This window comes from Triturus cristatus, chromosome 4_1, assembly GCF_964204655.1.
Source record: "Triturus cristatus chromosome 4_1, aTriCri1.1, whole genome shotgun sequence".
Taxonomy (NCBI): domain Eukaryota; kingdom Metazoa; phylum Chordata; class Amphibia; order Caudata; family Salamandridae; genus Triturus; species Triturus cristatus.
The window spans coordinates 86,188,449-86,209,223 of record NC_140585.1 but is presented as its reverse complement, the minus strand read 5'-3'; the positions used below and the strand labels follow the sequence as shown (position 1 = coordinate 86,209,223).

Genomic DNA, 20,775 nt, shown 5'->3' with positions numbered 1-20,775 from the left:
TATCAGCTGAGGTTTTGGGCTCTACTGATCAGTTCCTAGTGGATACAGGAGCGACTCGTAGTGCGCTGTCTAAACAATTGGTTCCGAGGGCTCCCCCATCTGGCTTAATGGTTACTTCGGTAGGGTTTGACGGTACACTCTCCCGAAGCCCTCTTTCGCGGCCCCTCACGTTTCAGGTTGATTCTTTTTCTGCACCCTGCCCATTTTTGCTGGCCCCGAACACGCCGGACAACATTATGGGCCTTGATATGCTAAAGCACTTCAGAGCTACGATCCGTTGTTCCCCTGCTGGAGTACGGGTGATATTGAATGACAATTACCCTCGGTCTGAGCGGATGTGTGTGGTTGCAGAGGATGCTGTGTTAGCGACCCTCCCTCGTACTTTGTGGGCCACTTCGGATACTGATGTGGGACAGATGGTGATTCCGCCGGTTCACATTAGTGTCCAGGAGGGGGCGGTGTTACCACGCCTCCCACAGTATCGAATTTCCCAGGAGGGGGAGGAGGCTCTTATACAGATTGTGCAGGATTTGATTAAAGTGGGGGTAGTGGAGGAAGTTCCATACAACATCTGTAATAGCCCGATTCTCCCCATTTTGAAAAAGGATACGGATGGCAAAGTTTATCGGTTTATAATTGATTTGAGAGAAGTAAACAAGATCGTGATACCTCAGTACCCAGTGGTTTCTGATATCACGACGTTGCTTACTTTGGTCCCGCCTACGGCGACCATGTTCTCCGTTATTGATTTGAAAAATGCCTTCTTTTCCATTCCCATTCATCCCGATAGTCGATATCTTTTTGGGTTTACTTTAAATAATAGATCTTACCGTTTTTGTAGGATCCCTCAGGGCTACACAGAAAGCCCTAGCATTTACAGTCAGGCTTTGAAAAGACAATTGGATTCCTTTGTTCTGCTCGAGGGGGTCGCCCTCATTCAATATGTCGATGACATCTTGCTGGCGGCTGACACCCCGGAGTTGTGTGAAAAGAGTACGTTATCCTTGCTTTCCTTTTTGGCATCCCACAATCATAAAGTATCTCGGAAGAAATTGCAGTTCTGTAGACCAAAGGTGACTTATCTGGGTCACCTTTTGTCTAAGGAGGGGCGTGCACTCACACCAGATCGTATCCAAGCAATTCTGGACACGCCGACGCCGTCCACACAGAAGGACGTGCGTGCATTTTTGGGTCTTGTTTCTTTTTGCAGGCAATGGATATTAGGGTTTTCACACATAGCTAAGCCATTATTAGCCCTTTTGACAAAAGACACGCCTATCCCGATCCCTTGGTCAAATGAGTGTGACGCTGCTTTTCAGCAATTACGACAGGCCATTTGTTCAGCGCCAGTGTTAGGGACCCCTGACTATACAAAACCCTTTTCGTTGTATGTGCATGAGAAAGATGGATGTGCGTTATCAGTTTTAGTGCAGATGCACGGCGATAAGCAGCGCCCTTGTGCATATTTTTCGGCTGTACTTGATCCTGTTGCTCGAGCATTACCAGGGTGTTTTCGCTCGGTGGCGGCGACAGCTGTGTCAATACGCCAGAGCGAGGGAATTGTGTTATCTCACAAACTGTTGGTATTAGTCCCCCACGCTGTTGATGCCCTGCTTAATCAGACAAAGACGCAGCATCTGACCAGTGCCCGTTTAACGGGATATGAGTTGACGCTTTTGGCTCCTCATATTACGTTAAAAAGGTGCATAACGTTAAATCCGGCTACATTGTTGCCGTTTCCGGAGACTCAGTCTGAAGCACAAAAGGCACATGATTGTATTCTTGTGACTGAGGAAAAGACAAAGGGTTGTATTGATCTCCAGGATACGCCCTTTCCAGATGTTGATGGAGAACTGTGGGTGGACGGATCATGCCTGAAGCTACCAGATGGTACGACTTCAGCCGCGTACGCAATTACCACACTGCAAACAATAGTGGAGACAGCACGCATACCACAGAAATCAGCTCAAGCAGCGGAACTGATAGCATTAACACGAGCATGCGAGCTCAGTACAGGATTGTGTGTGAATGTGTATACAGATAGCCGCTATGCCTTCGGAGTAGCGCATGACTTCGGCCTACTCTGGAAGGAGAGAGGGTTTTTAACGTCACATGGAGCACAGATAATGCATGGAGAGTTAGTCCACAACCTTTTGACTGCATTAACATATCCAAAGAAGATTGCTATAGTTAAATGCAGTGCCCATAAGAAAGTAGTGGATAAGGTTGGAGAAGGGAATGCTTTGGCAGACCGGGTGGCGCGAGAGACTGCAATGCAGCCCGGTACTACTGCCATGTATGTAGTGAAGTCGCAGGTAGAAAGATGGCATGATGCAAAGAGAGAAGTGCTGGAAATACAGAGGACCGCGTCTGACAAGGAGCGGGAGCAATGGTCCAGTGATGGAGAATTGGATGATGAGGGTTGTTGGAGAAATAAGCAGATGGATAGATGGAAGTTACCCACAGCTTTTGTACAACCTATGGTTCAGATGGCACATGGGCTAGCACATGTTGGAGCTTCCGCAATTGTAAAATTGCTTACTCAAGTCTGGGAGCATCCAGAGATTGCAAGCACGGCAAAGAGGGTAGTGCAGACCTGTATGATTTGCCTGAGGTACAACCCAGGAAAGGGTACTCGAACTCCAGCAGGAGGATTCGCGACACCCACTGCACCCTTTGAGGTTTTGCAGATGGATTACATCCAGCTTGAGCGCTGTAATAATTTGAAGTATGTTCTAGTAGTGGTTTGTGCTTTCAGCAAATGGGTTGAGGCATACCCTACGAAAGACAATACTGCAATGACTACAGCCAAGATGCTATTGAAGGAGTTCTTCCCTCGATATGGCGTTTGTAGACTGCTGTGGAGCGATAACGGACCTCACTTTATAGCGGATGTTATAAAGTATGTCCTGAAGGGTCTGGGTATTACCCAGAAGTTCCACGCAGTGTTTCACCCTCAGTCTGCGGGACTAGTCGAGAAGTATAATGGTACACTGAAGCTCAAGATCGCTAAAATTCAAGCTTCGACGTCTTTGACTTGGCCAGATGCTTTACCACTGGCATTATTGTCAATTAGATCGATACCGCATTCTCGAACCGGTCTTACACCGTATGAGATTGTTTTTGGACGCCCAATGAATATTTGGGGTCCACCTAAACCGAAGTCGGTGTATGATGTACCTTGTGTAATGATGAGTGATTATCTGGCACAGTTAACGGATAACTTGGTTTCTATTCATCAACAGGTCCGAGAGGCGCTCCCTGATCGGTCCACAGGCGAAGGTCATAGTCTCCGACCCGGAGACTATGTGATGGTGAAGGTCTTCGAAAGGACGAACAGCTTGGAGCCGAGATGGGTTGGTCCTGAGCAGGTCCTACTTGCAACGAGGACGGCTGTGCGAGTTTCCAACAGAAAGAATTGGATCAATTCACTGCACTGTCGTAAAGTACCGCCCGGATTGGTGGAGCCTGCTGTATTGACCGACCATCGAAAAGTTCTGACTGCGGAGAAAGGCCGCGCTGTGGGACCGAACGACACTGAGGAGCTCTTCCCGGACCACGCGACTCCTGGAGGAAGGCGATATCATCTCAGGCCAAGGAAGTGAGTTCTTCAGTACCGGGACATGTTGTCAGAACGGCCCTTGGGTTAGTGAAACGGAGAGCCAATGAGGCAAGGGGGGGGGATCAGCCCTGCATTAGTGTAGCGACACCCGTCTTGGCCCGCTGGTGAAGAAATCGACCGCTGCCCAAGGGGAAGAGTTCTGACAAACCTTTTAGTTTCAGGAAGATATTGGTTCTTTATTCTGACATGGAGAAAAAGAAAATCCTTTGTGCATTAGGTTTTATGCTTACAGTAGCTATCGTTGGGATAACCACATGGTTTGTGGAGGATATGACTCCCGCTCGAAAATTACTTGTGTTGACTACTCCAGTGCCTGAGGAGCACTACTTTTATACATTACCGTATCAAGAGTTGAAGCATCGTCAGTCTTATTTGAATAACACTTTCATCCAGATGCTGCATCATACCCACGTTGCTACGAACGCTACGAACTGTTGGATATGTGGGATGATGCCAGCCCATCAGAAGAAAGGAGGGACGCCATTCATACCACTTCCTTTCTCTCATAATGGCTCTTGTAGAGCATGGTACACTTTGCTTTTTGCCACTCGGAAACCCACAGTGGGACGATTGCTCTTCAGACTCAATAAAGAATGTCATCAGGATAAAGATGGATACCCGCAAGCGAATGGGACAATTTGGGAGTGGGAAGAGTATCGACCGGACAATGAATCGATTCCCTATATTTTCACGAACACTAGAGACACTGTGGGAAAAGACAGATTTGTGATTCAAGTGGCACAAGCTCAAGCGGACCTGTGTATCCAGAGTGTGGGTTTTATTCCTGTTGGCGTTAGTGATTGTATTACCATCTTGAACATCGATGGGTTGAATAATAGTACCTTCTTAGCCTCCCATAATACATACTTTGTATGTGGAAATAAAGGTTATTACCGCTTGCCAGCCGGTTGGTCCGGAGTATGTTATGTGGCATTCCTATTACCTCCTGTATTCTTAGCACCAGCATCCTATCATAAAGATTTGAAATTGTTGAACAATGTGACTGTAAATAGGTATAAACGTACTCTATCAATTGATGACGTGGATCAGACTGACACTAGCCTGCAACAGTATATTGATTTTAATTTAGGATTGTTCTTCTTTGTTGGAGCTGCACTAAACAGTAGGAAGGTTCGAAGGTTAACAAGAGTGGTAGAGGCTGTGACAAACCAAACTGCTGCTGCTCTTGGGAATCTTACGGAAGAATTGCAAATTACTAGAATTGTTGCATTGCAGAATCGCATGGTGCTAGATGTTATGTTAGCCGACCGAGGTGGAGCTTGTAAAATTATTGGAAGTAGTTGTTGTGTGTTTATCCCTGACCACACGCCATCAGTCTATAATGCTATTAACCGACTGCATAAAATTGCAGCTGAAATCCATACAGAAAACGGCACCTGGTCCTTTTCTGGATGGTTTTGGGCATTGATTACCACATGGGGATGGAAAGTTTTAACTGGTCTCTGTATCATTGTAGCAGTTCTGTTTTCTTGTTGTATCTGTGTTCAATGTGGTCCTTTGCTCTGTTCCTTATGTGTATCATTCTGTATTCCCGATAAGAAAGCTATTGCTGATGTCACTTATCAGAAACATTTAGCTAAAGAAATAGAAGAAATGATGACAATTGACATATATGATGATTATCCTAACAAACCGGATGTCTTCAGTAAATGCTGAAAGGGTCGTCTGTTGTAAATTGAGACAACAATGTGATTAAGCATTTACTAAAGACATGAATTCTCCTTCCTTAGAACATGTCCTTTTCGTTATGTTGACTAGAGTCTGGACTCCATTTTGTATTGTTATGTCTCCACGTGCTCAACACGAGAAGAGTCCTACCTTCGTGTTAGTTGCTCTTGTAATCTGCCTAGTAACAGTCTATAAATAGCTCCTTTGTCCATCCGGCGCATGCCCAGACTCGACCACATCTGTTATCAGTTAGTCCTCGCTTGACCATGTTTTTGCGGGCTCAAGGAGTGTGTTGGCTCCGCCCATATATTGATTCTGTATCAAAGATGACCATAAAAGGTAACATTCTTTCACTCATGTTGTATCCACCCACTTATGAGCCCCTCTGTTGTGTATAAAAGGGGACCATGTATGCAAGTTCTTTGTGCTACTCTATGCAATACTGAGGAGTGTTGTATAGATTGTAGGACCACCCTTAAGGGTTAATAAACGTTGTCTTTGTACTTTGCAGTTTCCGTGCCAACTTCCTTATAGATTCCATTGCAGGAGAGCGAACCCTTGTGTCCTGCGGGCCTAGCTGGGGCCTGTATTCATCAATGGGATATTGTCTTGGAATATCAACAACAACATTCGAGTTCTTACTGGATGGTACTAAAAGAGCCCCCAGCAACTTCTCTGCCATGCTGCAGGCCCAAGCATGTATATGGCAACATTTTGTAAGTCTTTTATTTCGTCCAGCGCAAAACATTCATGCTTCTTTACTCTCTGCCATGATTCTGGGCCCACCATTTTTTATTCTAGCATATTGTCTTTTACCCGCAAGGGAAGGTGGTTAAACAAATACTTTTGAAAAGTATTAACATTTCTCTAAGTTGCTGGAATGCTGCTCAGTAGTGTCTGTACTACTGCCTAATTCTGTATGAATATGATGGTTAGTTAGTTAGTTAAGGAGTGTGGGTATGCAAATATTCTGCTCATGCACAGCTCTGTATAAGTAAGTAACCCGGTGTTTGTAAAGCGCAAACTAATCACCCGTAGCTGCGGGAGAAAGACCCAATAAATCTGTACAGGCAATCCATCCGGCCCGGGGTCTTACCAAGGGGTAGGTTCTTGATTGCTATACCTAGTTACTCCATGGTAAGCGGGCCATCTTGGAGGGATGCATGATGCCTGGAGATGGGGTTCCATTCACATGCATCTAGGAAGGAGTGTAGACTCGCGGGGGAGGGGTCTTCCTGAGAGTACAGCTGCTGGTAAAAGGCACGGAACGCCTCTGCTTTGTACGCCTCGGTCGTTGCCCATCTGTCCTCACTCTTCCGAATCCTGGCAATGTGGGCCTTTGCCTGTCGCAATTTACCAGCTAAAAGCCTACCCACTTTGTCACCCCCTTCATAATGTTTTTGCTTTAGGGACAGCAATGCTCGCTCTGCCTTGCCCAGGCGATGTTTGCGTAGTTGGCTACGCAACAGAGCTAGTTGCCTTTTGGAGCGGTGGGTGGGGGCCTCTTTATCCGCACGTGCTAGTATTTTAATTTCCGTAGTGAGTTTAGATTTGACGAGTTCTATTCATTCCCTCTAGCGATAGCGATGGATGTTATAAAACCCCTGATTGTAGCTTTAAACCCATCCCACAAGGTATGTAGAGAGATCTCGGGGGAAGCTTTGTTTTGAAATATTCCGTGATACCCTTCCGTATCTCCTCCACATCCACCGGATCTCGCAGCAGATACGAGGAAAAGTGCCAGCGGGGTGGATCGGTCGAGTGTGCAGACTGGTCTTCCCATGTGAGCTCTAAGTGTGCATGGTCAGAGATAGAGATATCAGAAAGATACGCAGCGTGTAAGCTGGTGAGGATGGAGGGCGTGACAAAAGCATACTCTATGCACGAGTAGGAAGTGTGCACATGTGAGTAATGGGAGTAGTATCAAACATCGGAATGTTTGTACCTCCATGGGTCAATCAAGCCCCAACACTCGAAGTCCCTCTTAAAGTGGGCTGACATTGTCCCCACACTTTGGTATGTTGCAGTACTTTGATCCAGGACGGGATCCCAGAACTGTTGCCGTTCCCGCAATAGTTGAAGTCTGAAGCAGCGGCCCTCCCCATCACGGGTTACAGTCGTGACAGAGGTGCAATAGCCGGCCTTGCAAAGAATACCCACCCCCAAGGTCTTGGTGTCTGCGTATGCCCAATTACGCAGGGGATTTTTTGGATGCACCATGCGGTGGACGTCCACCTTCATCAGGTGGGTCTCCAGTAGCAGCACCATGTCAGGGTCATGGTGTAAAATGTATCGCCATATTTGCTTACGTTTGCTGGGTGAGTTTAAGCCTTGGACATTTAGTGAGAGCAGTTTGTGGGAGAGTCAGGTGGGTAGCCCTGCCCGTGGTAGGGGGATTAACTATGCTAAGGTGGGAATCGCAGTGCTGGAAGCAGTCGACCACGACCTCATTCCGTTCGCCCCTTCCCTCTCTCCCCATGAGCATGTGTGTGCCCTCCCGCTGTCCTACCGCCGATGTAGACCATCCGCTTAAGGGAAGAAGAGCACCTGCAAGCCTGTGTTTCCCCTCCCCACCTCAGGGCCACATTTACCACACTAGCATTGAGATAAGCGGTGTTACAGCTGACCTGCACGGGAATGGTAGAAAAAAACATAACTATCAACAGCGGGCCAACTGAGTCCAAAAAGTTCCTTTCCTGGGGCAGAGACCGACACCTAGGTGCTCTAGTCCCGCTGGAGGAGTCACCTTCCATGGGGGTAGGTTTGGAGAGGCAGGCCACACAGGACACAGGTGAAGTCGTTCAGCACCGTCAAGGTAGGCTCCGCATGTCCCCGGGGCCCATCTGCCGCCTTTCCAGTAGTAGTGGGTAGGAGGTTCACCATCCCGGACCACCCCCCGAGTCTAGCAGTTCGTATGCTTTGTAACAGAGTTGCATCAGAGTGGTGTGAGCACACAGCATAGATTGCAGGCTATTGTTTCAAAGAGTCTCAGCTGTGTAGACGTCGTCCCCTTATAGGGAAACAGCAGTGGAGCGCGCTGGCGAGAGGTCCCCCCTGAGGCCATGCAAGTGGTCTATCACATCTTTTCTTGCTTCTTGAGAGGAGAGGCCAGCCTGTTGTTTGCTTGAGTGTCGTGGGGGAACTGTGGCCCACCAGGGCTTAAGATCACGGCCCGATGGAGGTGGGGTGCCCCCCGCCTGGTGCTCATCCATTATATCCAGTAGGGCCTTGACCTCCGCCATTGAATGCAAGGATCTGCGCCTGCCCTCCCATTGGAACATGAGTGCAAAGGGGTGACCCCATTGGTAGCGGATGCCCTGTGCTCGTTGCTTGTCTGTGACTGGTTTAAAGTCATGTCACTTTCGTAGGGTGACAGTGGAAAGGTCTTGATAGAGTTGGATGACATGCCCCTGAACTTTGATCTCAGTCTTGGTTTGTGCCACCTGCATTATTGCTTCCTTCTCTGTGTAGAAATGCACCCTAGTGAGTATGTCCGGACCACTATCTTTGCGAGGCACTCCTCCGCGAACTCTGTGGGCCCGATCTAGGGCAGGCGGAGAAGCATCGTCATCCCCTCGCATTGTCTGCAGGAGTTCAGCAGTGAATAAAAGCATAATTTCCACTCCTTCAGCACCAACCGGCACCCCCGTATGCGTATATTATTGCGGTGTCTGCTGTTTTCAAGGTCCTCCTGTTTGGTCTGGAGTCCAATCATCGTTCTTTAGCTCACTTCACCTCCCCAGTTCAGACACAGCTATATGCAAAAGTTTCAGCGCTCCGTCCATCATCTGCTTGTTTCCGGTCAAGGAAAGACATGGCTTGGCAGTTCAGGATGGACTGTTCCCATGAGGCACAGGATCAAGACTGATTTGCATATAGCTGTGTCTGAACTAGGGTAGTGAAGTGAGCTAATGAATGATGATGGATTCAACCCAGATCTGTGACTGGGGGTGAGTGTTTGAAAAGTTTAGGTGCTCCGTCCATCATCTCCTTGTGTTTGCTTTGTTTGCCCTAAGTTGGCAGGGTATGCCCAGACGTTGGTCCCTTACTCACTTTGCCACTGGATCCAAGCTAGCCTGGCTGATGAGGGATGTTAGCCCGAAACCGGTCCCAGGATGCTTGTTGCTGGTCTAGGGAAGATATGGTTTGGCAGTTCGGGCTGGACTGTTCCCATGAGGCACAGGGTCAAGACTGATTTGCATATAGCTGTGTCTGAACTGGGGTGGTGAAATGAGCCAAAGAACGATGATGGATTCAGCCCAGATCTGTGACTTGGGGTGAGTGTTTGAAAAGTTTCAGCGCTCCATCCATCATCTCCTTGTGTTTGCTTATGAATTTGGTGCCTACAGCCTGCCTCTGGTCACATGACTGACTATAGTTGGAATTTGGGCTTTTTGTATTTCTTCTAGACAGCCACACACAAGGAGAGTTTAGGTGTGACTGGATGGGCCATCACTGGACGGATGGGAGGGAGGAGCTGGACCAAGCATCACTTCCACCTGAAGAGGCTGTGTCCTGTCTCCACAAAAAGCGCAGCCTACACCCCTTTAGTTATTCTGGCGCTAGGGCAGGAAAGGCAGGCCATCTTTGCAATTCAAAGGCCTACACAGTATAAAAGAAGGGCCTAAGACACCACCACTTCAGTACACTTCTGGACCTGTGGATACTCTGCCAGGAAGAAGGACTGCTGTGCTGCTTCAAGGACTGCCACTATGCTGGATTGCTGCTCTGAAGAAACCTCTGTCCTGCTGTGCTGACCTGCTGCCCTCTTGACTGGGTGAGATGGAATGAACCGGCATCTTTTGAGCCCAGAACCCAGAGTGACTTCAAGGGCTAGATGACTGGCCTTCTGATCTGAAGCCTCAAAGATATAACAGACTTCCAACCATGTTGCATCTGCACCTGGACATCTGTGAGTCATCCCAAGCAGAACTGAGACATCTCTGCTGCTGCATGGATAGGAACGCTGCAAGGACTTGCATCGCCGGCACAGGCACCATCACCTTTGGAACCGCCACTGCCAAATGCATCCTTTGCGCAGGCCATCGCATCTCTCATCAACGGCATCTTCAAAAGACTCCATATTGCAGCCTCGCAGCTCTTTGGAACCGACACATTGCCCCAAAAGTGTGCTGCATTCTGAACGCCAACATTTGCATTACAAACCCCTGCAATAGGACCTCACACCACAGTCTTGTCGCATTTCGTAACCGATGCATTGCCTCAGCTGCATGACACATCTTCAATGCTGATCCATGCAAGGCTCTACATACAAGGATTAAAGTTACTTTTGTTCAGCAGGCCTAGCTTAGTCCCTGTATCCGGCACACGCTCCATAGCGGACAGCCTGCACGTGTGACTTTGTCCCAGTCTGGAGCAACCGGATATCCACAGTTGGACATTTTACATCTTTTGGCGCTATTTTCTCAAAATCTTTAAATTCAATATTTTTGGTTTTACTAATTGGATGTTTGTTGTTTTGGTTTTGTTTTATTTATTTAATTAAGCTCTATTTTTGGTGTAGGATCTTTTTATGTACAGTTTACATCGTTTTATTGTTTGAAGTGCTGCTGAAATACTTTACACATTGCCTCTAAATTAAGCGTGACTGCTCTATGCCAAGCTACCAGGGGGGTGACCTCTGATTAATTTGGGGTTCGCTTGTGCCGTACCCTGACTAGGATTGTGGTTCCTGCTTGACCAGAGTTTGCACCCCAGCCAGCAAGTAACCTAGTTTCTAACACTCCATCTACAAATTTAACTTGAGCCTGCGATTAATTTTCAATCCAACCTTTTTTGCATCATGTATTTTTTTGTGTATAATATAAACAGGTCACTAATTTTTATCTAATCCCAGTCCTGAAATGTCATGTTTTTAGCAGTCTTCTATTTCTTGCAGTCTCTTTTCAATGCGTTTGTCTGCAGTTCTGTGGGTTGCTTTTAAAGTCGGCTCTACGTCATTGTAAACGCATGATTTTTTAATTAGATGATTACTATTTGATTCAGTAAGGCCTTCTTTTGCCCTCCCTTATAATGTATTGGCTTTTTAAGTGGTTTTTAAACTCACTCATTGTATTGCAATTCATTTCATGGAAAGGTTATACCTGATCTGCAGTGTTTGTTTTTTGTTGCTAATTGTTGATTCATTTATATTTTTATTGACTGTACCTATTTATTATGCTTTTATGCCACATTATGATTAGCCGAATAAAACTTGTTCTGAATTGAAATGACGTGATGGGTTTCTTCCTTCTGATGCAACCTTTCCGCCCAGCTCCTTGAGACCCTCATGGGTGAGTAGTTGCGCTTTACCAACCCTGACTGATTGATTGAGTGCTTCTCCTTGCCAATCTGCACCCCACCTTGTATCCTTTTTTATGCTACGTTGACAGAAGAGCTCACACCTCTTTTTTAAATGGCATTTCCATTCTGAATGCCTTTTGGTCACTTACTTGAGCTTTTAACCTATTTGGCTCAGGTGCACAAATCACAACATACTTTTTCAAACATGTCTCTGGTCTCTCCACATCTTGACTTGGGTGCTGTCCTCTCTTGTTCTTTATAACCTTTCCCCCTCCAATTTCACAGCAACGATGTAACTTCCATTGCTTCCCATATATACCTCAACTACGTCTTGCTACCTTGTCTTCAACTACTTTCTTTGCAAAATCAGCAATGTTCTCTGCCACACACTTGTAGTGACATCCTCTGTCACTGTTTGTTTCCATGTCTTACAACCATGTAACTTATATTTCATTCCGTTTAAAATCGGACCTCTTAATATTGCTCCACCTGAATCTCCACACTCATTTGCATACTATACCTTGATTATTTTCTTCCTTTCCCTCGCTTACTGTACATTTAATATTAGGATTCTGTGCTTGCAATGTTTCCTTTTAAACTGTATTAGTGTATGTGTTCTTGGTCACTTATGCAACTAACATGCAGATGAACTACCATGACCAGAATGTACAATAACAATGGTTTGTAACTTTCCGACTTCTATGGACCCCCATTAAATCATTAAATCATTACTTGGATCCCCAATGAATCATCATTGAAATTTGATAACCCGTATAAGGACTCAATTACAAGTCCAGCGGTCAACAGACTGCCAGACTCTCAGAGGTGGGCGGTGGCAGACTTCCAACCACCCTATTACAATTAGGGCGGTCAGACGGCCATTGCCCCCCAGTCACCAGGGAACTACCATTCCCTGGCCGTGTTGTGGGGGTCATAAGGCCACATTATGCTTGGCGGGACAGCCGGGGTCCCAGTTCCTGTACGGCATGGACTTATCAGTCGATGCCATGCAGGAGGAACTGTTTTTGGCGTTCCCATTGCTGTTCCCATTTTCAGGGCACTGGCTTGGGAACATAGAAAAAAAGTCCACCAGACACGAGAAACACTCGTGTTTGGCGGTATGGGTGCGGGGTGGACACAGCACCGCATAGCCAAACTCATAATCAGGCCCCAAGTCATTAATGAAACCTGGGGACCCCGGTCTAAGTATTTGAATCACAAAACAATGCACAAAGACAGGGAAGCAAGCATTCATCAAACCATGGGAAGGTTTTCTTAATGCAGCTTAGTCCACCTGTCGTCAATCCTATATTCTGTGTGACACACTTGCACTGATCCCATGAACCAATCTGTGGATGCCAACTTAATTTTTAGCCTCCAATTTAAAATGTCTTCATATATACAGAATGTTTTACATTTTAAATTTCTACATTTTGCTTCATTATTTATATACACCTTTTTCATCTGGTAATATTATTTCATTTTCTAAGCAGCCATGGACCCCATGAGCAGGCGCGGGTGACAGCGGGTTCCCCCATACCACAGGATAAGAACTGCTGCACTAGAAGGCTAACGGCTTCCTTTACCAAGGCCACCACTGGAGGCAGCTTGGGATGCGCCTGCTTGTCTTGTGCGCATGTGTGGTAAAAGGGATCCCCCTGGGAGTCTGCTGTCATGTGACACTGAGGAGGTGCTGACTTGTGAATGCTGCACTGAAGACAAAGAGAGCCCCCACCCCATGCGGGGCTCCTTTGGTGACCTTGAGAAAAGTGAAACGTCTCATAGAGACTTTACAGGGCTTTCAAGTTTCCCTGGTCCATGTATGAGTAACCTATCCAGGTCAGGATCTCCATTACCCGTCTCAGAATTGGGTACTGTTTATCCCATCATAAAATTAGGAGTTCTAAAGTGCAGTGCAAACTCCTGGAATGAATGGCCAATTCACAGATTAACCTGGGAAACTTGAGAGCGATGGCGCCAGGAACAGACATCTAATGAGAATCCTGGCCAGATAGGTGTACTGAAAAAATCGAAAATAAATACATAAATGGAAATGATAATGTTGTGAAAAAGAAATGGTCAGAAAGCAGGTATTGAACTTTGCCTCACTGGGGGATTTGCAACTATTGCTCCAAGGAACTACCATGACCAGAAATCATTAGAGGGGTCTCACACCGTATCTTACTGAAAGTCCACATCTAGATAGACAATTTGTTGAATGCTTTTTTTTATCTTATTAGAGGCCATCTTTTGAAGAAATGCTTTGCCTTGAACCCGTTTCCCGGGGACCATGGCTACACCTATGTTGTGGTAGTTAAGACAAGAATAACCTCTAATTGAAGAACTGCAGAAGAAATGGGCATCCATCCCCTACAGGGGCTACTCTGATAAACTCAAGAAAACATTGATACAGCAAGAGAAGTACCACCTTATCTGTGCTTTCGCCCCATAAGTTAGATGGTCTAACTGCAAAATGTGTTTCTACTTGCTGCATAATCTTGGTAGCTTTGAGGATGGTTAAACTCTGAATAGCTTTGTGAGCTGTCATCAAGGTGAAGACATCCCTAATTGATAAGCAACTGTGTAATATCAGCATGGAGCACAGGGAACGCCCAAGTCCAGCGTGCATCCCATCCAAGAACCACAATCCCATTACCAGGAGCATCAGCAAGTCAGAGAAGGGATGGCAACATTTGGAACCAGCAGCACACATCTCCCCTCCAGACCAGCAGGTTTTCAGAGGGACAGAAGCAGACACCAGACAAGAAAATAACACACATTTCAAACTTTTCAACAAAGAACTGAGAGTGATAAGACAAAGGGCACCGTTTTCCGGAAACCCATATTCAATTAAAGCCCTTGTAGCGATGTATGCAAATGTACTTCTGCATTTAGTGTTATTTCCCTGTGCAAAAAGCTGCCCTGTGTCTGAAATGGGCACGAAGATGTATTTTGTGATGAGAAATAGCGCTTAATGCGACAGAACGCAAAAAGCGAGCACAAGCAGCTCCTGATGCCACCTAAATGTGCTCTTGGAGTAAGATTATTTCCCAACTTACTCCCGACATGTTGCACTATTTTCTTAGCAAAAACGCACACTTGTGTCCAAAATGGACTTGAGGATGCCCTTTGCACTAAGAAACAGCGGTAGCTGCAGCACAACTTGAATAGTGAGTGCGAACTCTCTCTCACAGCCGCTAAATGTGTTCTCGCAGTAGGATTTTTTTCCCCAAATTACTCTTAATTATGTGAAGGGGAGTAATCCCCTAATATCAGTAATTCTGTATCAAAGAGTAAAGCAGAATTACTGAGGTTACTTCGATTACTCCAGCGTGATTAAAAGTCCGCCCAGGCCTATGATTAAGTAACCTACACCTTTAGTAGACAAGATAGAATTTAGATTTAAGACAGTGTCTTCTATAACAAGCATTTGCAATGCCATAGGTCTTGCATTTACGCAAGTTTGAGCTATTGGCAGTACCTTTTATTTATATTTTTGGTTTTTAAAACATAAATGAAAGGCATTTTCATTTACAATTCTAATAGCTCAAACTCTCACAAAAGCTAGACCTATTGCATTGCAAATGCTTGTTATTTCTGGGGCAGACTCATTACGAGTGTTTGTAGTGAAAAACGATGACAAGGCAGAACGAGAGGGGCGAGAAATCACAACGTCGCGCGCTCTCGGGTTTCACTGGAGATAAGGAGAGTTTAAAATCGCTCGTTCATAGGTACGACTTATGAAAATAACAGGCGGGGGTAGGAGAGGAAGGAGAAATAGAAGGAAAATAGAGGGGCTAGAGAGAAAACGGGAGGAGGGAAAGAATCAAATGGATAGAGCCAAGGACAGAAAGAAAAGAGAGGCCGCGAGAAGGAGACAAGCGAGAGGGGGGAGAAGTGAATGGGGAGAGAACGAATGAGCGAGAGGACGAGGAGGAGGAGAGATAAAAAGCGACAGAGAAGATAACAAAGAGCAAAAAAAAGAGGAGAAAGAAGGGGCGGGGTAGTGCGAGAGAGAGAGAGGAAGATGTAGAAAGAGGGTGAGAGAACCACATAATGGGAGAGAGAGGCGAGAGAAAGGCAAATCTAGAGCTGAAGGAAGAGGCTGAGAGAAACCGAGAGATGGGGAGAGAGAAAGACAAAAGAAAATAAGATAAAAGGGAGAGTTGTGGAGAAAAAGCCTGAGAAAAGGAGAGATGGAGAGATAGAGGCAGGAGACGGTCTGCGACAAGGGGACATATAAAAAGACAGGAGGCACCCCAGTAGAACAAGTAGAGAGTGGTGCAGTGTGAAGTAGGAGAGAGGGGGGGCTGGGAGGAAGCATGCGAGAAGCCAGGAAGATGTACAAAGGGGCAGTGGGTAAACTCTGTAATGGAAAGACAAGGAGTGAGGAGAAGGTGACGTCATTCATACATGTCAGCCCTGCCACCCCAATGGCACAGGGTTCCACGAGTAACTCGTAGCCCGATTGAGGCAGTGTGAACTCACTTGGGTTCTAAACAGTAGACGCGGGCTTCCAAGTGAAGTACGGGTGGGACGATAATCTCGGTGCGGCTGATACATGGATATGTGCTAAAGGGATTCCTATGATATAATAGTTTCGAGCACACATTCCCATTATACACACACCATGCCTGTGGACTGCTACCCCTTCCCCAATAATAGAAATCTTAGCCTCTGGAGTGCAAGAGAGGGTGTCTACCTGTGGAGGGTCAGACTCCCCAGACTTGGCATACCCAAACTCTTGGATGAAGAAGGAGATTACAGCGAGAACAATTCAAGTCAGTCCCTCACAGCCTCATCTGACAACAAGGGTAGGTGGGGAGCATGCAGAAGGCAACTCTGTATCTGGCACCAGCAGGCACAAGCAGAGCATCTTGGTGTTTCATTATGAAAGTCAAAATCTTGGCATGAGGAGCCACTGGCACCAGGTCATGATGGTCACTTTCAAATGACAAGCTATTTCTTGCCCCAATACCTGTACGATGGGTGCCCTGTTCTTACTTGAAAAATTATTGAGTTATGTTACTCTATGTCTTTAAATTTAGTCAAGAGTTTATTCCACAAACCTTTATCTCAAAGTGCCTCGTTGGTGTAAAAGTATTGCTAGTCTAAGGGTGGGGACATTCTCTCATATGTAAGATGGCCAGAAAAGTACTGGTCCAACATCACTCCGGGGCGACTGCAAGCCCAACTCATCCGTTTTTTGTCTGAAGATTGTGCAATGGCCCTGATACATGAAATGCGACCAGTACTTTTGCGACCAGTTTAGAATTTTGAGAAACAACCTATGTACAAATAGGTCGGTTCACAAAATTCCAAATAGTAGTGGGTTGCAATTCGATCTACACATTCAGTATTCATGAGGAAGGATACATTCTACAGCTTAGTACAAGTGGGGGGCGTCACAGAGATGAGGGTCTGCTAGGGTCAGCAGATCACCATGTCTTGGATCGCTTTCTAAATAATTTCCTTTTTCTATTTTAAAAAAAAAAAAAATTTCTTGAAGGGGTGCTTTAAAAAAAGGGGAAAAAAAGGTTTTAGTGTACACAGTGATCTACTGGGCCACTGCGTACTCCCCAGCAATTTTATTTTTACATTCATAACAGGGACCCCTTCCCTTTTGCGAATGACTAACCACTCCTGTTAGGAAATTATAACATTTTAATGTTTTGCAACCATATTTCAGTCCTAGAACATTGATACATACCTCAATAAATCACTATTTAAAAGAGACTCCCCTTCCAAATAGTGATTTGTTAAGGACAGTTTTGAACTTGTAAAGGCACGTCATACAAGTGTTTCGCAAGGTTTGGGACACCGCATGCATTTGTGCTTGCTGTGGGCAGTGCTTAAAATATCCCTTAAATCCATAGCCCACCGCACCATAAAACAGGCCCACAAACAGCTAAAGAAACGGCCCACACACTGACCTGTCAGCCCAGCCTATTCAGACATTGCCAGATTGCCTTGTAGGCCAGCCTGATCCTGGCCACACGTACTTCCATACTATTAATGCCAAGTGTGGCTCACATACTAACCATATATTAGAACATTGGAATGTTGAGAGCTCCTTCGAAGACAATGGAGCAGCAGCAGCCTATATGAACTGGTATAGGCCCGATCTCTCAACATTTCAATGTCCTAATACACAGCCTCTAGCCTTCTCTTTCCCCTGCCTCACAAAAATATATTAATTAGGCAGAGGAAAGTAAAGGGCAGGGGCCTTGTAGGAGGACACAATCAGCCTTCACCCTTCCCTTCTCCTGTAGCTCATCATCTGTAGGGCTTAAGAAGGAGGGAGGGGTGAATTCAGCTAAGCTTCTGAGTGTCCATGGCTTGGCTGAACTACAAAAAGCAGATCAACCAAGTCGGGGAGAACCAGGGGAGGAATTCACCCCCTTTCACAGGTCTTGCTGTGAATGTTCAACAACTACCAGCTGTGGCCCTGTGTGCTGTTGTTAACTGTAGAACATTCACAGCAAGAACTGAGAACAAAAGCTTAGGAGCCGAGGGGGATTTCACCCCGTTTGGACTCAGAAAGACCTTTGTTTTTCTAATTAGAGCATTCTCCCCTCATTGGGCCGAATGTTCTAATTGCTTCATAGCTCGCCGTAGCTAGTCTATACGGGCCATTAAAGACCTGCTCACTTGTTAAAGGCCCTCGCCTTTGACCCAGGCCTTTAACACTGGAGCGGACCTTTAATGGCCTGTATAGCCCGCTCCAGCGGGATATAAAGCTACATTAGAACATTGGAATGTAAAGAGCTTCATTGAAAACAATAGAGTGGCTCCGGGCCAATAATGACCTGTGTACACCCTCTGCTCCAACATTCCAATGTTTGGCTTTCCGTTGCTCCCTTTTTAATTTAGAACATTCTACCCTCGTTGGGTGGAATATTGTAATAGCCTGATAGCTTTATTAATAGTAAAAGTCACTCTCTTTTGTTATAGCCAACTCGGTTCAGGGCCTTTAAAAACTGGTGTAGCCCTCAGCATTTGGGCCATAAAGCTATATTGAAATACAGCTGTTTTCAGAAAGACAAAAACAAATACAAGCATTCTTCAAGTGAAATTCATTACATGCAAGTTTTTCCAAATGTTTATTATGCATGTCTTGAAACCCTGATTGGAATTTAGTATTAGTGAGTAAGGGCAAACTGGCTGTACCGCGTATTGGCCATTTCCCAGGGAGGCTAGAAGGGTGGGTGGCTGGGTTTGTTACTGGTTAGATGGTTTTGTAGCAGTGCAGCAGTTTTGAAAGCACTCACTGTAGAGTTCCTTGTATATCCAGTAATTGTCAGACAACAATAAAAGTGTCAAGATAACTCTGGTGATTAATGTACCTGCTGGAGAGAGATCAGAGTTTTGCCTGTTGGCAGTTTTAACTCATCTAAGGTATCGTAAGGTATTGCCTGCCGCAAAGGACATGTACCATATTTTATGTGCTCGCATTAGTGAGTTACTGCTTTAGTCACACAGACACTTTTGTTATTGTGTAATTTATAAATAACAATCGTAATCTAGCACAGTGAGTTATGAAGTGTCATCAAGTAGATGCATGCTAACTACATGGTACAGGTTAGAAAGGTATGCTTTTTTTTCCAGAGACTTTCATTATCCTAATGTTGCTAATAATGGTTAGTAAAGTCAACCCCAACCACTGTGTTACGTTCTGAATCCAGGGTTTGTGCTTCTCTAGACCAGGCACTCTTAATAAAATGCCTACTAGTATGGATGACATGAATCCTACAAATTGTGTCCTATGTGACATTTTGTATACACTGATTTACACATGTATGATTCATTGTATTTGTGTGTGATGTAAAGCGCTCTGACACCCTACACTGGTATGAGAGGCGCTATAAAACAAATGAAACACTGGTGAGAGAGGGACTATGGAGACATGAAGGGCACTGTTGGATGGGGATAGTGAAGGAATCATTGAAGATTTCCAACAAAGATTGTTGAATCCTGGTGCACTGTAAGGTCATCATTTACTATGCGTTAAAAGCTAATGCAATTGAATATATAATGAAAAATGTGTTGTAGAATGCAACATTTTTTACCAACTGTTCTTGGTATGAGAAGTGAACCCCCAAACCCGCCTTGTACTGGTCAGGCTCGTTCGCTGCATCCACTATGCAGTGGACGGGGGTTAATCTGACAAAATATGCCCGGGCTGCTTTGTGCTCCCAGTCTGGCCCTGCTAATGGGCTGACAATCCCAGCCTTAATGATTGGAAGACACTGCAATAGCGACGGGCTACCCTGATCCCACAGCACTTTAAATAGCACTTCATTAGGGCGTGTTATAAGACCCACAGAGGCAGCGATAGATCGCGCGCAGATGAGTAGACAAAGACCATACCTGCGGCTCAATGTGCCATTTGTCTGGTATTGTTTGATGACTTCCTCTGCTGTTCATTGTCAGAGTGTACGCCGACCAGATGGGAACGCGGGAGACTTTGTCGTAAAGAGTCGCGAAGCAGGTCGTTGAAGGGGAGGTACCTGGGAACAGGCTCCATCGCTGGCACAGTTTAACACGATTGGCCGCCGGGATCCCAGCAGGGGCTGTGCTTTTATAGAAGAAGCTGTCACACTCGCCGAAATCACCAACTACTTCAGCACTAACAGACTGACCCCAAGCAAAGAACAGGGTAAGAAGCACCCAGAAGCCCATGGTGGACAGTGCTGTCGTGTAAAATAACTTTAATGTCTCTTTCTCTCTCTATTTATAAACATCGCTGTCATGAGCTAAAGACATGCTCACTTGACTGAGCGAGGGACTGGGTGTGTCTTCCTTCCTCAGAATGTATTCCTGGTAACATGCTTCACTGAATGCGAGGTTTGTTCCCAAAAAGAATAAGTTAAAAGGGTCACGACTCTCGCCCGAGTTCCTGTTTCACTCGTCGCCTGTTTCTTTGAAGTAAAATCGGTTATTTTGGTAAAAAAAAGAAACGTATTCCAGCCTGACCCTAATGGCCGGCATCACAAGCTCCCTGGAGATGCTGCATGTGTGCAAAGACAGAGAATACACCCAAACTACACTAACATCCGTTGTAAATGGGGGCTTTCGGTCACCGGGCAGCGGAGTTCTTGAAGGATGTTGGCAGTTCTTGCTAGAGGCAGAGGCTCAGCTGTGGTCACCTCTACCCCTGG

At 45.8% G+C, this 20,775-nt stretch overlaps 1 protein-coding gene across 1 annotated transcript in view; it reads right to left on the bottom strand.

Annotated features, from left to right (window-relative positions):
* LOC146839614 (uncharacterized) overlaps positions 1–20,329 on the bottom strand; it is an 82,776-nt gene extending 62,447 nt beyond the window's left edge. The window contains exon 1 of the mRNA XM_085650362.1: positions 19,985–20,329. Within this exon, the coding sequence (XP_085506488.1) occupies positions 19,985–20,296 (312 nt within the window). The 5' untranslated portion in view covers positions 20,297–20,329. The remainder of the gene's footprint in view (positions 1–19,984) is intronic.
* Positions 20,330–20,775: the final 446 nt, after the last annotated feature.